Here is a 16,505-nt window from a genome sequence, read left to right as displayed (position 1 = left end):
AAGTAAAGCCGCGCCTTCAGATCCCGAAGCTTGTTATGGAACCTCCGGCTTCGTTGGCCGCGTCAGGGTAGCTCATCCGTCGGTTTAGAACCATTATTTGTTATTCTTGAGGAACCTTTGCTCCTCCAGGTTCTTGAAGATTCATAACCAATACGTTAATAGTGGGCGTGTATGAGTATTTTAATGGGTGTGTTTACAAACTGTTAGATTTTTTACAAACAGATAGTTTTGTACTAGTATTTGTAGTAATTGCACATTTCCACTAAGTATGTTTTTTTGTTTTTCGAAGAATGCTGTTTACATACTTAAATAACTTGTTGACATTTTATTGTTATCTGTGATCCATATTGCTTTCTTGTCTATGTTATTTTCTTAACTCTGTTTAGTACCCTGAAGATGACTTTGGAATAAAAGTTGAAAGTCTTGGTATCATTTCCTTTTATTTTCACGTGAGGACTTATTATATGTATATATATATATATATATATATATATATATATATATATATATATATGTATATATAACTGCTACTGTATTTTACTTTTTCATTATCTAAGATAATAAAAACAATTCATTTACCAATTTTCCTCTTTCAATTTCATACCAATCAAAGACAGAAACAAAAAATGGGAATTAAGATGCGAAGTTCAATCGACCAATGAGAGGCAGGAATGACAAAAGGGGCGGAGCTTCTGGCGTCGTGTTTTCCACCGGGAACAATGCTTTCTTTCAACTTGCTGCATAATTTACAGCCGGGCTGTATGATTACAGACTTTCTGTGAAGAATGAGGTTTCCATTCTATCACCAGGTTATGAATAAACTGTATTGATAATCATCGCCTGTATATATAATATATATATTTAATATATATATATATATATATATATATATTTATATATATATATATATATATATATATATATATATATATATATATATATATATATATATATATATATATCCTTTTTTCCTCTGATTTCTCCTTCGTTTTCATTGTGGAGTACATCGAGATATTTTATCTTCGTGATTGAGAAGAATACAACTAAATGTATATAAATGTATATACATATGTCTAAAATATGTCTATATATATGTATATACATATAAACAATTCTGACGCTCTTTTAAACACATTGATTACCAGTCTTCACGCCATTGAGAAGAATGAACTCCCCCATGCATCCCCATATGAACAGAAATAAAAAAAATATGGTCAATGAATGACTACTGACAATGGACAGAGATTCATTTCTCCGAGAGATCAAGATCACTTCGTCCCTTCCTAAGAAGTAGCCGCTGAATTCTGTATTTGTGCAACGGGTTTTACTTTTCCTTTCAAAGTTGACAAGAAAGGCTCTGACTGTCATCATATATGCTCCAGTTCACTCTGATCAAGTCATATATAGTCTGCTGAAACTGCCGTCGCCAGAATGCAGAAAGAAGTGACTTTAGATTAAGAGGAACTTTATAGAAAATGGATTTTTGATCGTAACATAGTGAGAAATACTTGAAAACGCTAGGTACACACACACACACACACACACCGTATATATATATATATATATATATATATATATATATATATATGTATGCACTTATATATTTTCATAATATATATATATATATATATATATATATATATATATATGCACTTATATATTTTCATAATATATATATATATATATATATATATATTTATATATATGTATAGTGTATAGGTCCGTTCTGTATCATACAACTTAAGGAGAAATTCCATTCATATAAATATATATTGTATCTGTAATTATATACACTCATGTGTGTGTGTATATATATATATATATATATATATATATATATATATATATATATATATATATATATTAATTATTAATAAACATCCAAACAGAGTTTGAGGGATGATCACAGACACTGAGCCCAATATTAAGCAGAAAACACTAAAAGGACACTTTTCAAGAAGAGTTAAATGCCAGCATAATTAACCCCTTGTCTAGTGAGCGTTGGCTGTGGGCGGAGCTTGAGGTGTTTTGGCCAAAAAATGAGACTGAGCAGAGTGCCGGGTGCCAGTTCTCGTTCCGAGCACTGACGGTGTAGGGTACCACTTCTGGAAGGTAAGAAAGAGGCTTCTCTTACTCCAGTCATCTGTTTATCTTCCTCTCTTTTTCTCTTCCTGTCCCCCATCTCCCTTGTCTATGAGACTGAGGAAGAAGAAGAAGTAGTTCTCTGATTTTTGTGGCTGGTTTTGTTGACAGAGACGAATCACTAACTTTTTCAGCCTATTGTTCTGAAGAGGAGGGATAGAGAAAATATTTTCTATCGGTTGCTGAGATTTAGCAAAAAGTATCTTCTGCTGCATTTCTTAATTATCAAAATATTTTATATCTTATAGTGGTTATTAGCTATCCACTTTCGCATCTGCTTTGCGTTCCTCTGTCTGTCGGTGTTTACAAGGCGTCTTGATAAAATCACAAGACCTATAAACAATTCTTCCGTATTAACGACCCAGCAAATAGGTAAAAGATTCAAGAATTGTTGGTCTGACAATTATTTTTAGCAGGTAAGAAAATCATGCGAACAAAAGTAACTTCCCATCAAGGCGTATGGGAAAGACTCGGGCACAGCTGTCAGGATTCAATATGTACAGGACAAAAAGAAATGGTCTGCCTTTCCTGAAGACTTGAGAAATAGAAGCTGGTAAAAAAAAAATCATAGCTGCTTAAACCATAGGATCTTTGCAGTCTGAGGCAGGTGGGGGTAATTCTTACTCACTCCCTTTAGGAATTAATTTAGAGAATTAAGTTACTACAAGTATTGCTGGTGTCATAGGATTCAGTGGCAATAAGGAAAGAGAAATATCACATTCACCATTCGCTATTACAGAAGTTGCAGTTATTAGCTAGCAAGATAGAACCATAAAGCAGTTGAGATATGCGCTTTTATATAAACCTGATGGATAGATTAAAAGCAGAAATGTAGTCTCCAAAAATTAGTAATTGATCACTGAAAGCAAGAAAACTATGTAACTGTTTGCATTTTAAGACTCTTCTGTAACACCAATCTTCAGTCATATTTCCAATTTCATGGAGGTTAGATTTAAAGCCAGGTACAACCAAAATCTTGATTTCCATTCAGCCGTGAAAATTAACGGCGGAAGAAAATGACTGTTAAGTTACTTAATTCAGTACAGAAACTGTAGTCCTATACTTGAATTTTCCTAGTAAATTCAGATTACTGGTCAATCATGAGACAATGGAAGTGGCAGTACTGAAAATACCGTGTAAGAATATTTCGTTCTCAAAGAATCACGAACATTTGGGACGTCAGATTGTCATATACCGTCATACTTAACAAAATCTTATGCAGAATTCCACACGAAATTCTATAGAATCATTTTCCTTGCAGCTGCGGTTCCCCGAAGAACGTGGCGCCATCCTGGTCGAAAAATGGGTTTCCTGAATTCTTCAAAATGCCTAATCTTGGGGGCCTTGACGGTTAGTAGTCTTCATTTGCAGCAATACTATATTGTTAACTCTTTTTTTAAGAATATGCTTCTTAGGTGACAAATGTTTTGACTATTATAGAAAACAGGTAAACAAGGTGCCGAAGAAAACGAGTAGTCTGTACAACGTATACTCAAGGCCACCGAAAATAGATCTATCTTTCGGTGGTCTCGGTATAATGCTGAATCAGCCGCGGCTCATGAAACTTTAACCACGGCCCGGTGGTAGCCTGTCCTATATAGTTGTCAGAAGCACGATTATGGCTAACTTTAATCTTAAATAAAATAAAATCTACTGAGGCTAGAGGGCTACAGTTTGGTATGTTTGAAGATTGTTACATAGACCAACTCAGTAAATAGGTGTGGTGCCTTCTCGGTGCATCAGTAACACTGAACAGGTCATCAGTGCAGTGGCTGAACATTTTGCAAGCGTTTCACTTGTGTCCAGGCCACCAGCATCGGCACAGGGGAAAGCAGAAGCCTCTCGATTTATCCTCTGACAGAGACGAGCCCTGTAATCCCCTGTCACGGAATGAGCTTTTGATGTTACTCGATGTAATGATACTGTTCCAGGGCCTGGCGAATTTCCTTGTACCATCTTAAAGACTGTTTCTACTATCGCGAATAAGTGTCATTATAAATATTATTGGTCGATTGCATCATGGCAGTAGTTATCCAAAAGTACTTGGCCTGGAGCTCATTTTAGCTTCTTTAAAATCCAGGCAAAGCAAACTGCTGGTAGCTAGTTACCGTCAGATAATCTACAAATTGCGTCTATGTAAGCTGAGGAGAAGATTGTAAATGGAAGACTTTTTTGTCTATTAGGAAAAAAGGGTGTCTTGTCGTGTGTGCAGTGTGGTTTCTATAAAACAGTCGACAACAGATTCGCGAAGCATTGACATCCCAACAGCATCGTGTGTCCATATTTGTCCATCTTGAGGTGGCATATGATACTTCCTGGAAACATGGAATCTGAGAAACAATACAACGGGGGAAATGTCACTGTTTATTCAAGGTTTTAAAAGTGGTGTGAGTGAGGGATGTAAGGAAGAGAAGAAGAGAGTCACTAATTGACGTCAAAAAAGATACTACAAGTACAAATAATTGCGCAGGAGGTTTCTCAGTCAAATACTGAAAATATCAACATACAGATTGCTAAAGAAGAGTGTGTTACTCTGGTGGTATGACCTTAAAGGTTTTAGAATTATAGGATTATACGGCCATAACAATAAAAGGGTCATAATAACGAGAATGCGTGTAGGTGTATGCTATGTAAGAAATAATGTTAGCGAGGTGCCAGCGTGTCTACTTTGTGGGTTTTGCAAGCAGCCATGAGTGTGCAAGAAATTTGTACAAATGTTTGGGTAATTACTCGTATATGGCGAAAAATATCAGTCAAAACTTATGCGTTCCCATATCCATCCAATTTCTGGGAAAATAATGAAAAAAAGAAGGAAGTAACTGAATAATTTGGTAAACATTTCCTAAAAATATAATACATCATTTGTCAGTTACAAAGTGATAGAAAACTTAAAACGGCATGCCATGGTCAGAACTCTGCAAGGCTTAATGCTCAAAATTTCCACTATATATTCAGATTGTAACATCCATGATACCTGAAACCAAGGACATGCTTTAAAAAAAACCTAAGTGGCACGCTGGTCTCTCAGACATTAAACTAGGATGGACCCTCCGGGCCTCTTAGATGAACTGCATATTTTGTTATCGCAAGGTACTTCTTCAAAACAGCAAAAATATGAAATCGTTAATAAGTCTACCGCACAGCAATCACATCAGTCATGTTTCTTTCCTTCTCGCTTTTGTTCTGTGAAGTGGATGCCTCATTTGACAACGGTGGGTGATCCCTCAAACCCGAAGGTTACAGGAACCATGCTCGAGATTTTGGACACCTTCGCTGAACGCCTCGGCTTCTGGTAAGAATCGTCTCATTTTTGTATCGTTATGCCGCAAGAAAGTCCTTTTTGGGGTATGCTGGGAAAACCTGAAGGTTTTTAAGCATTTAGTTCAGTAAGGACATTTTCGGTCAATTTAGTAAAACTCGTCGATGTATCGAAAGGGTACTTAGGGTATTTTGCACTTTTAAAAATCTATTTATCCATTGTCTAAACACATCAGTTTCAATTATTTTATTTTTCATTTTATTTGCTTTTTTAACTGCCATCATGTGTCATTCTCCATAAAATGCTTTTTAGCACTATCTGTGTGACGTCAATACAGGTTCTAGACAATAACGAAGCATGTAAGTAGTCTCATTACACAGGAGAGAGAGAGAGAGAGAGAGAGAGAGAGAGAGAGAGAGAGAGAGCAGTAACAGGATACTTTCATTTATCTTTATAAAAGGAAAATACTACATCTTTTCTATGGAAAATAAATGGCCGAAATTAGAAGGGAGAATCTGAAGTTTGTTGAGAGTCAGACATGTTAAAGATTAATCCAAATGTTGCAGTTTGCCAGCATACTTAAATCTCCTTTAGATTTATTCACTGACGTCATCAGTCACAAGACAAAAAGCAACCTTAAGCTATACTGGGATCTGTTTCTTTATATATATATATATATATATATATATATATATATATATATATATATATATAATATATATATATATATATATATATATATATATATATATATATATTTTATATATATATATAAATAAATTAATATATATATATTTCCATATTAATATGCTGGTTTACACTTTCAGTATCGTGAAGAAAACAGCGTCATCTGTGGTAGATTCCTTCTTCTATACCTTATGATACTTATTTTCGGCTTTATTAAGAAGTTAGATTCCTTGAATACTTGACACCTTTTTTATATAATATATATCTGTATATATATATATATATATATATATATATATATATATATATATATATATATATATATATATATGTGTGTGTGTGTGTGTGTGTGTGTGTGTGTGTGTAATTTTTGGAAATTCTACATATTTTCTCCCAGGGTAAGATTGCTACCAGAATGAAAATTTCAAAACATATCAGCCATTATCAATATAAGCAAACACCCTATATACATATCATTATTTTTACAATTTCTATATGGGAAGGTTTTCCCTTATCTACAGTAACGGAAGGACAATATGCTCCATTTTAGTAATTATCACGTATTCACATTACTCTCTTCTCATTTATTTGACATATTCAAAGGGAATCTTGTTTAAACATATACTATTTACTCGTAGTGAAAATCTTAACTCGCGGAAGTAACGAAGAACATTCAGGTCAGAATTACCAAGAGAATGACATTCGTTCTACCCTCCTCGCTGTATACATAATACACGTAATTCATTAGGGTTAGGTACGTTAACTTTATGTTCTTGTCTTCTTCCGATAGTTACAAATTCGTCGTGCCGAAGGATCTTGCCGCTGGCGCCAGGTTGCGCAATGGGACGTGGACAGGAGTCATAAGATTGCTTCAGGAAAAGGTACGTAAATCCTTCCCAGGGAAGGTTTTCTTTCGTTCAAATGAATCAGTCTGTTAAATCATCATCTTCTATTCTTGGTGTCTACTTGAAGAAAATCCTTGTGGCATCACGAAGCTTCAAGTGACTTCTTATACAGAACAATGCGTCACATCACAATAAAGAGAAACAAAAACGTATCACATGGCGTAGATCTTTCATGGAGAAATTAAAGTAACCGTGTGTGGGGTACTATGAAGAATGATAAATGCTTTAATGAAAAATCACGCTTATGTGGAAAATTACTAACCGGTAGGTATGAATACTGGAAGAATTGTTTTCATTTGCGAGTGTGATTGTCACAAAGGGTCAGGAAATCAGTAAAAATACACTGATCTGTCACTTACAAGAAGCATGTCACATTTAACACTTATCCATAATGGCATCCCTATGTTATGTGAGAACTGAATCGACTCTAAAATTTTGAAAGGTCGTTATTTTTTCTGACGCAGAAAATCGACTTCACGGGCTTGGCTCTGGGCATCAACGCAGACAGGGCTCAAACGGTGGATATGACTGAGTTTCTCTACATGGACGAGTGGACAGCTGGGTTCAAGAGGCCCGAGCTAGAGTCTGACATCGCCGGATTTGTGAAGCCTTTCACGGCAGAGGTGAGGTGCTACAAATGACACGCCCGTCTCAGAGTTCCTTAATTTCTCGTTATTGCTATTACTTGGGGAATAACTACTCACTCTGATCTCTACAATAGACATACGGTACAGTGTAGGCACACAGTGTGAATAGACTGTCTAATGAGTGAGGAAAAAAAAATCGTGAAAAAAGCAGTGTTGACCCAATCTTAATTCTAAAGCAAGTTTTAGTTTTTTGCCGTACTAGCAGTTTTTTTTTTTTTTTTTTTTTTTTTGCTTTATGGAAACATTTTTAAGTGTTCTCTGGAGCGATATACTCTGTTTACTCACCTCTCCTCACATCTTTGTCTTTCATAGTCTATAAATCTTCATTCATTGTCTCTGCAGTCCGTTTCGTATTCTCTATTTTCTTTGTTTATAATGAGTCCATATTTGGATGTTATTTCAATAAGCGTTCTATTTTAAATGTATATTTCCTCCCAATAGAATGTTTACATAGCACAGTAAGAAGGATCACCAGATAAATTTTAGGCTAAGTGTGGTTGACTGTTATTTGAACCTTATATTTTCTTAGGTATCATTCACACATTTTCTAGGACATCCTTCTGTTACCATTTACGGCCCAAATAAACAGTAAGAACTTAAAACATTCTAGAAAACGGTCTTTTGAACGACCGTTACCTGAAAATATCGGAGCCAGCACTGATGGTTCTTCTTTTATCAAAAAAAAAAAAAATATATATATATTCCCTTCAGAGAAAAACACTGCCAAGTCAAGAAAGCTGGAAGATTAAACAAATTCTTTGCCTTGCAAGTTACTGTTCAGAAGAAACCAAAAGATATAAAAAATAATATAAAATTCTTGAAGAGTTGAACTGAGAAACATAAAGTTCCCGTAGTATAATACCTTCAGAGAAAAATAGAAGCACTGTCAAGTCAAGAAAGCTGGAAGATTAAACGAATTCTTTGCCTTGTAAGTTACTGTTCAGAAGAAACCAAAAGATATAAAATTAATATAAAATTCTTGAAGAGTTGAACTGAGAAACATAAAGTTCCCGTAGTATAATACCTTCAGAGAAAAATAGAAGCACTGTCAAGTCAAGAAAGCTGGAAGATTAAACGAATTCTTTGCCTTGCAAGTTACTGTTCAGAAGAAACCAAAAGATATAAAAAATAATATAAAGTTCTTGAAGAGTTGAACTGAGAAACATAAAGATCCCATCTACAGACGTAAGTTAAACACGCGCATCTACTTTGCAGTCATGGGTCGCTGTGCTTCTGGTCGTGGTGGCTGTTGTGCTGACTCTGTTCTTTCTGATGATTATCACCGATGACGTGCTTCGTCTGCCAGGGTAAGCAAGCGTTCCCCTCAGGACTAGTTAGCCAGCACTTCTGTCAATGTCTCCGAACTTGTTTTACTTCTATTTCTGTAGGCTGTCAGTGCCTTTTTCCTCTATTGCATGTTCTGGGATAGTTTTTTGTATATCTGCTTAAATGAGGTGAAAGGCAATATTCTCGTTTTGCTACAGATTCGATCAAAAGATGGGTAAATTCGTGTGTTTAATTCAAAAAATTTCTGATAAATAAGAAAAATGTAATGATTTATTGTCAGATATCTAGACTTACCTGTTGTCGTCCCTTAGTTCATTGTATAAACAGTAGGTGCTGGAGACAGGTAATGACAAAACTGAATCAGGTATATTAAGACTGAACATCAAAAATGAGAAAACTTTAAGGAAACAATAGATGTTCGATAAAAAAAACACAATTACTGAAAACGGATATAAAAAGGTTTGAAAACCTGAAGCCATATAGCTCGAGAGGAGAACAGAATAAAATTGGGATTTTTAAGAATAGATAAAGTTGGAAAACTCACGATGATATATAACTGAAACTATGAGACACCAGATGAAATTCAGTGTAAGCACAAGGTCAGACCATAACACAGTTAGAATCAGGAGCTAAAATTAATCTCAGACTGTAAACTAATAATTATCAAAATAAGAAAACAAGTAAGAACAGTGAGATAAAAAATTAAAATACACCTTACGAACGAAAATAAATGATCTAATATATGAGTTGTAATAAAGAAAAAGAAAAAAAATATAAAATATTTTTCACCGAAGCAGAGGCACGAAGCGGAAACAAATGTAACAAATTAACCGTTTTTTTCCAAAATGATAAAACGATTAAAACGTTAGACGTTAAATGCTAAAAACAATGTTAGGAAAATGTAGGAAAAGACAATAACTGAAAATAATCTATAGAGGGAAATATCGATGGTATAAAAAAAACTTTCATCTGAAAATAGAAAAGAAAGAAAAGAGGGAAATTTCTATCGTATTCAGACACAAAGTGTAGCCATAAGAAACATTGCCATGAATGATATTCTCTTGTATAGTCACAGTAACTAACCCAGTAGACTTACTGTACTGCTAGGCCGGACGGATCGCTCGAATCTCAAGGAGAGCGGTCGGTAGCTTCGAGCGATGGCGGACAACACAACTCGGGCATCGATGCAGAAAGCAGCGGAAGATTCTCGTCTACGTTTTACGACGCTGTGCTTTGGACTGTCGGAAGTCTGCTTTCTCAAGGTATGGTATGCTTTGCCAGTTAGCAAGCCTTCGCTTTCATCCCAATTTTAAATGTCTTTCTTGACAAGACGAGAAGGCTTGGGCAGGAATTTTGTTGGTCAGTCGTCGGTCTACGTGTTAACCGTATTTCGCTGACCGAACCATCCCAGTCATTGTTATGGTCATAAATATATACTGTATGTGTGTGTGTGCGTGTGTTTATATATATATATATATATATATATATATATATATATATATATATATATATATATATATATATATATATATGTAGCTTTAATATAACAGTTCTGTATGTACGTGGGCTTCTCTGGACCAGGGGAAAAAATTCCTAAAACATTTTTCAGAATTAATTTCTAACGGAGCGGTACATCAAAAAGAATGAAATTCCAACTGGAAGTACCTTAACAACCCTTTCCCCTAGAAAACGGTCCTGTTAGGCAATCCCTGCTTTAAAAAGCAAATGAATATAACGTTAGCGATAAATCACATGAATAACTCTCACTCTGACAGCGATTATGAGAACTCCGAAAGGTGAGACGGTTCGATTCATTACTGGGCTGTGGTTGCTGATCACTCTCATCCTAAGCACCGTTTACCGTTCAAACCTGAAGGCTATGCTCATCCTACCCAAAGTCCAGCTTCCATTCAACAACCTGGAACAGGTGGTTCAGTCCGGTCTTCCCGTCTGGACGCCTACGGACGCCATGCTACACGAGACTGCCCTGGTAAGCAACTGTATATGTAGGCAAGGTCAAGAAACTACTATATAAATATATATGACGACAAAATGGAAAAGTATACCTTAGTTTAACCAGACCACTGAGCTGGTTAACAGCTCTCCTAGGGCTGGCCCGAGGGATTAGACCTATTTTACGTGGCTAAGAACCAATTGGTTACCCAGCAACGGGACCTACAGCTTATTGTGGAAGATATAAAGTGAACTGTGAGAGTCACAACACTACTTTGATAATCTGAGTGCAACGTTTAAATCTGAAGTGAAAAAATCTTGTTGTTTTCCTGAACCAACAGAAATCTCCAAGAAACTCTACTCTGGGACAAATCAGGGACCAGTTCATTTGCGTTGACGCTCCGACGAACGCAGCGTTTGGTATTAATGGAATGAACACTGGAAAATCTGTCTTAGCAGCACCCAAATCAGCAATAACAGAGGTTTTTCACAGCACTTTCTCTAAGGTACTATCATATTTTACAGTGACAAATGTTAACCTATACTGTTTATTGCAATGGCCACCTTTTTATTTTGTTTCTAAAAATTATGTTTTTTTTTTATATAGGATGTAAGATTTTTATTTAAATTAGACGTCTTGCCTGAGTAAATCTATTTTTTTTTAAACTTATATAAGTAGTGCGACTGCGGCAAAACTTTAAAGATTCAGTACTGTGAAGCATTAAAAGAAACACTAAAAAAATGCCTGTATACATACATAAAAAAGACACATTGCACACTAAAATAAAAAGAAAATTTCTTGGAATTCAGAGATTTTCCATAAGAGATGAAATTTGCTAGAGTTTATTCTTTTATCCCACAGGCTCATAGAGTACCCAAATATTGGAAAATATGTAACACTCATGGACCTGATAGTATACACATCCTTGGTTTCTTCAAGTTTCTGCAGCTGAATTTGCATTTATATTTTATAATTTTGGGGGGTTTTCACCATTAACATGAAATCCATTAATTAAAATACCTAGGGGTCCTACCCACTTACCTGCATATAGCTTCATTCGTTTGTGTGCAATTCAAACAAGTAAAAAATCGTTGCCAGACGCACGATTATGACTAACTTCAACTCTAAAGAAAATGAAAACTGCTGTGGTTAGAGGGTTGAAATTTGGTATGTTTGATGATGGGAGGGTGGATGATTAACATACCAATTTGCAGCCCTCTAGCTTCAGTAGTTTTCAAGATCTGAGGGCTGACGGACAGACAAAGCCGGCACAGTAGTTTTCTTTTACAGAGAACTAAGACTGCGATGCGTGACATTCTCCTGAAGCTTGTTCTGTTTTCGAAGTACTGCAACTGGCTACAAATTATGAATGCAAGCCTTTGTATGACTAAGACTCAGTCAAGTTAAAACGTTTGGTACAATAGTCCAGTAAACCTTCCATTTGGTCGGATGTTTATAGTGTCTTGTTATTTTCCAGACCGGACGCTGTTTGAGTTACATAATGGCGGAGAGTTACTTTAAAACATCGACTTTGTGCATTCTTCTTCCTAAAGGGTCTCCCTGGAAGCCGAAACTTGATCCACTGTAAGTCCTGCTTAATCATGGTTATAGAGACTGTAGTATTTTAGAATAGACTCAGAGCATATCTTGGACTGGGCCAAGAAAATCAACTGAGTGTCCCTGAGTTAGTGGCTGCGAGGCGTCTCTTTGAATAGCAGAATGAAAATGTAACGGGGAAAGAAAGTGGAATACAAAATAGTTTTATAAAAAAAAAAAGAGCAGATCAGCAGAGAGAATGGAGTCCATATGAGTATTTTCTTATCATTAGTTTTACATTTAGATGAAGTGGTGTGCTGGAGAAACAGATGATCGAATTAAGTTCAACATTACGTGTTATACGTAAGCTGATCCCTGTAAACCATTGGGATTATTAACAGATGGCAGGAAATTCCCTAAAACCACCGGTGGTGAGAATTAGGTTAGAAATGAATACTTAGATCACTAGGATCGGCTTGCGATTTGAACAAACCCTGCCTTTCCAAGGGATTAGAATCCACCTATTATTGAGTGAGGTTTCCGTAATCCACAATACCACGGAGAAAGACAGGAATCTGTTTTAGCTAATGCGTGCATATTTGCTATGGACTCAGATGAGTTTTACTTGTGCTGAGACAGAACATCTTGGTTAATATAGCATTGTGTTTAAGCTTCATGTTGGAAATACTTGTATTAAGTGAATGTGACCAGTGGAATCTGCACGTATATACACACATACATACGTGCATACACACATGTTAGAAATACTTGTATTAAGTGAATGCAACCAGTAGAATCTGCACATATATACACACATACATACATGCATACACACACACACGCATATATATTATGTATATATGTGTACATATAGTGTATATATATATATAATGTATGTATATTATATGTATATATATGTATATTTGTGTACGGACTTATATCACTAATTACCATACAAAACTGTCACAACATGTTTATTGACCTTTGGAAGGAACAGGTTACCTACCCCTTTCTGAGAAGGAATCCATTGCACGTTCCACTAAAAAGATATATAAAGTAAAATAAGAACAAAAGACGATAGCTGAGAATCTGAATGTTCAATAAAACCTTTTCCAACCATTTTGTCTGTCTTTCGACTAAATAAACCGATGTCATTTTCCGCACAAGAATTGTCCGTCTGCGGGAGTCAGGAATCTTGGACCACGTCTACCTGAAAGGTGTCCAGAATTCTACAGAGTGCCTGAAGCCAGTCAGTTCTACGAGCAACACCAGTTTACGGCCATTAGACCTTGGCGACTTCTACGGAGTGTTCAGCGTTTTTGGTGCAGGTAAAATCTTTTTTTTTTTTTTTTATTCATTTACTTATTTATTTTTGGCAGGTGACCATGCAATCTCTTTTAAAATAATTCAAAGAGTTTCTGGAGATTTTTTTTATTTTTTCCATTCATTTATTTATCTAGTTATTTATTTTTTACAGGTGACCACGCAATCTCTTTTAAAATAATTCAAAGAGTTTTTGGAGATTTTCCTATGATATTTGTACTGAGTGGGGTGAAATGACCAAAATACTGTTCTTCACAGATATCCTTTCTTATGCGATACCGTGTTTCATAAATCCGAAGACTAAATTTTAAATTAAATTTTGCTTTCACTTGTGTCCAGTGAGGAAACAGATTTATATAAGTGTTGCTTACCTCGATAGGCATTTCGGAAACCCTGTTTATAGTGTATTCTCCCATTTTCTGAAGAATTTTTAATTCGGATCGAAACCTGCTCTGGATAATTTTGGTGATATTGCAAAGTTATCTTTTTCCATTTTTTCGACCACATCGTGTGACAACACTATTTTTTTCGAGCCTTTCAGACAGTTGAAAATTCTTTAAATGAACTCGAATTGAAAATATTATATTCTTCTGAACACTAAAGTGAAATTCATGTTTTTTCTTCTGACAAATATGTAGTAAACCAAATCGTTCCAGTGGTCATAAAATTCTATTCATTTAACTGTACGCACCTAAAATAACCCTGTTTACGGTTTTCCATCACCCAAAATTTCTCATTCATTCATTTCCAGTGAAAAATCCTGCCAAAGTAGCTCATTTTCATTCATGTTTGCCCACCAGAATTATAAGAACATTCTAAACAGAAAGGAATCGAGATTGATCCATCAATCTTTCGTCTTCTTCTCACAGGCATAGTACTAGTCCTGGTGTCCTTCGCAGCGGAGCTGTTTTTGGGTTACAGAAGGAAGACGGAAGTCGAGACATCTAAGGCCTGGAGGAACCATGCTCTGGATGTACTGGTTGAGAAGATAACACGTAAATAAAAAATGAAATGGATGATTAGTGGGTGTCACGCGAGCTCGTTTTTCTGGCCTCTGCAACTATAGTGTCTTGCTGCCAAGCTTTCCAGCGACAAATATATTCTTCTAAATCCTGGCGAGATCGAAGTAACATTTGTTTTATTAAAGTTATGGTAAATGAGCACGGGCATGCTTGAATTTTCTCCTTAACTTTTTTTGTTTTTTAGCCACGTGTTTTCTAATCTGCAACGCTAGTTTATAGAAGTAATCCAGTCACTACCTGCTCGTTGACTCCAGCCATGGCACAAGACGGTTCTGTAAGAAACACCAGATACAACTAGCGCTGACAATCATTCCGCAGTAAAGGTATAATGAATCCTATGCCCCAATTCGTATTTGATTCATCTAGAAAACTGCTCAGATATTGTTTTTTGTCACATAATAAATGGATAGCTTAACAACTGGTAGATTTACTCTTTATACCTATCTGTACAAGAATCTGATTCGTTTCTTCCATCCTACTCATGCCAGAAATAACACACAGTGCCTCGTTGAATTTCTATAAAAAAACTATTTTTCGTTTGCTACATTCAAGGCTCATCAGACTAAAATATGGAAAACTCGACATCCGACAAGACAAAGGTCATTTAAAGCACTGGGAAGGATGACCGTACCTCTGGCATCGTGGGAAATCATCTGATCACAAATCATCTGGGTTACCGTCTAGATGCCACGTAACTTGCAGTGGGCCATTTGAAGGTGGGGATTTGGTGGTTCAGAAATCACTGGTGTGTTGACAATAGCCGAGGCGCATGTGTTTACTGTGACACTACTGATCGCCAACACTGACATCTATAAAAAAAAAACAAACAAATTGGAGAACAAACATACCTTTAAAAATCCACATATAGTTCCAGACAAAACCCAACTGCAGTTCATTATGAGTGAAGTCAACAAAGAGAGAAAGCAAAATAATGATATGATACGTGAAATATCAGTAACACATAAAAGAGGCTAACTCTAAGGGAAAAGAAACTTCACGATCTAAAAACAGGACGTTTGAGATTAATAAGAAATCACGGGCAAAAAAGTGACGAAAGGCACAACTCCAGAAGACGAGCTTTCAGAAAAACTAAGTATCCACAAATATGTTAGGTCCCTCACCCACACACCCACCCGCTACCACATACCCTGAACGCCAAAAATCGATATCTGGATCTCCAGAACGGCTGGACGGATTTCGATGAAATTTGGCACGATTAGAGACCTTAGTGGGAAACCTCTAAAGCCAGAGTTTCATCCCTATTAGTTGAATATTTCTAGAGTTAGAAAGGGCCAAAGTCGGGTCTTTCTGTGTACTCAGGGTGGCTGGGCTTTACTAACTGCCAACTTCATGACAGTTATATATATATATATATATATATATATATATATATATATATATATATATATATATATATATATATATATATATATATATATATATATATTTGTGTGGATATATATATATACACATTATATATTAAATATATATATATTTATATATATTTAAACAGGCCTTAAACTAATAATTAAAATATTCCCTTCAGGACCGAACACAGAACTCTGAAGAAAGGCAGGGGGCGGGGGCGGGGGGCGGGGGCTACAAACTGACTCTCACAAAAGTCACAAACGAAGGTGGGATCCAAGCACTTGACAGTACCTAGGGATTTACCTTGCAGGCTGCACTCCTTTGCATAAGAGATGTTTTTAGTGAAGTCCCAACATAACAGTGACTCACCTGATA

General features: G+C 35.8%; 1 protein-coding gene across 1 annotated transcript; it reads left to right on the top strand.

Annotated features, from left to right (window-relative positions):
* Nucleotides 1–5,390: 5,390 nt before the first annotated feature.
* Nucleotides 5,391–15,146, top strand: LOC136839860 (probable glutamate receptor). Its single transcript, XM_067106191.1, has 10 exons — nucleotides 5,391–5,434; nucleotides 6,879–6,969; nucleotides 7,458–7,616; nucleotides 8,856–8,947; nucleotides 10,035–10,189; nucleotides 10,703–10,917; nucleotides 11,222–11,386; nucleotides 12,359–12,465; nucleotides 13,585–13,745; nucleotides 14,610–15,146. The coding sequence occupies exons 1-10, from the start codon at nucleotides 5,391–5,393 to the stop codon at nucleotides 14,741–14,743; spliced, it is 1,323 nt and encodes a 440-aa protein (XP_066962292.1). The 3' UTR covers nucleotides 14,744–15,146.
* The last annotated feature ends 1,359 nt before the right edge of the window (nucleotides 15,147–16,505 follow it).

The sequence above is a fragment of the Macrobrachium rosenbergii genome, chromosome 6 (assembly GCF_040412425.1).
Source record: "Macrobrachium rosenbergii isolate ZJJX-2024 chromosome 6, ASM4041242v1, whole genome shotgun sequence".
Classification (NCBI taxonomy): Eukaryota; Metazoa; Arthropoda; class Malacostraca; order Decapoda; family Palaemonidae; genus Macrobrachium; species Macrobrachium rosenbergii.
Note: the sequence above shows the minus strand (reverse complement) of the source record. Positions and strands in the feature narration are given on the sequence as shown.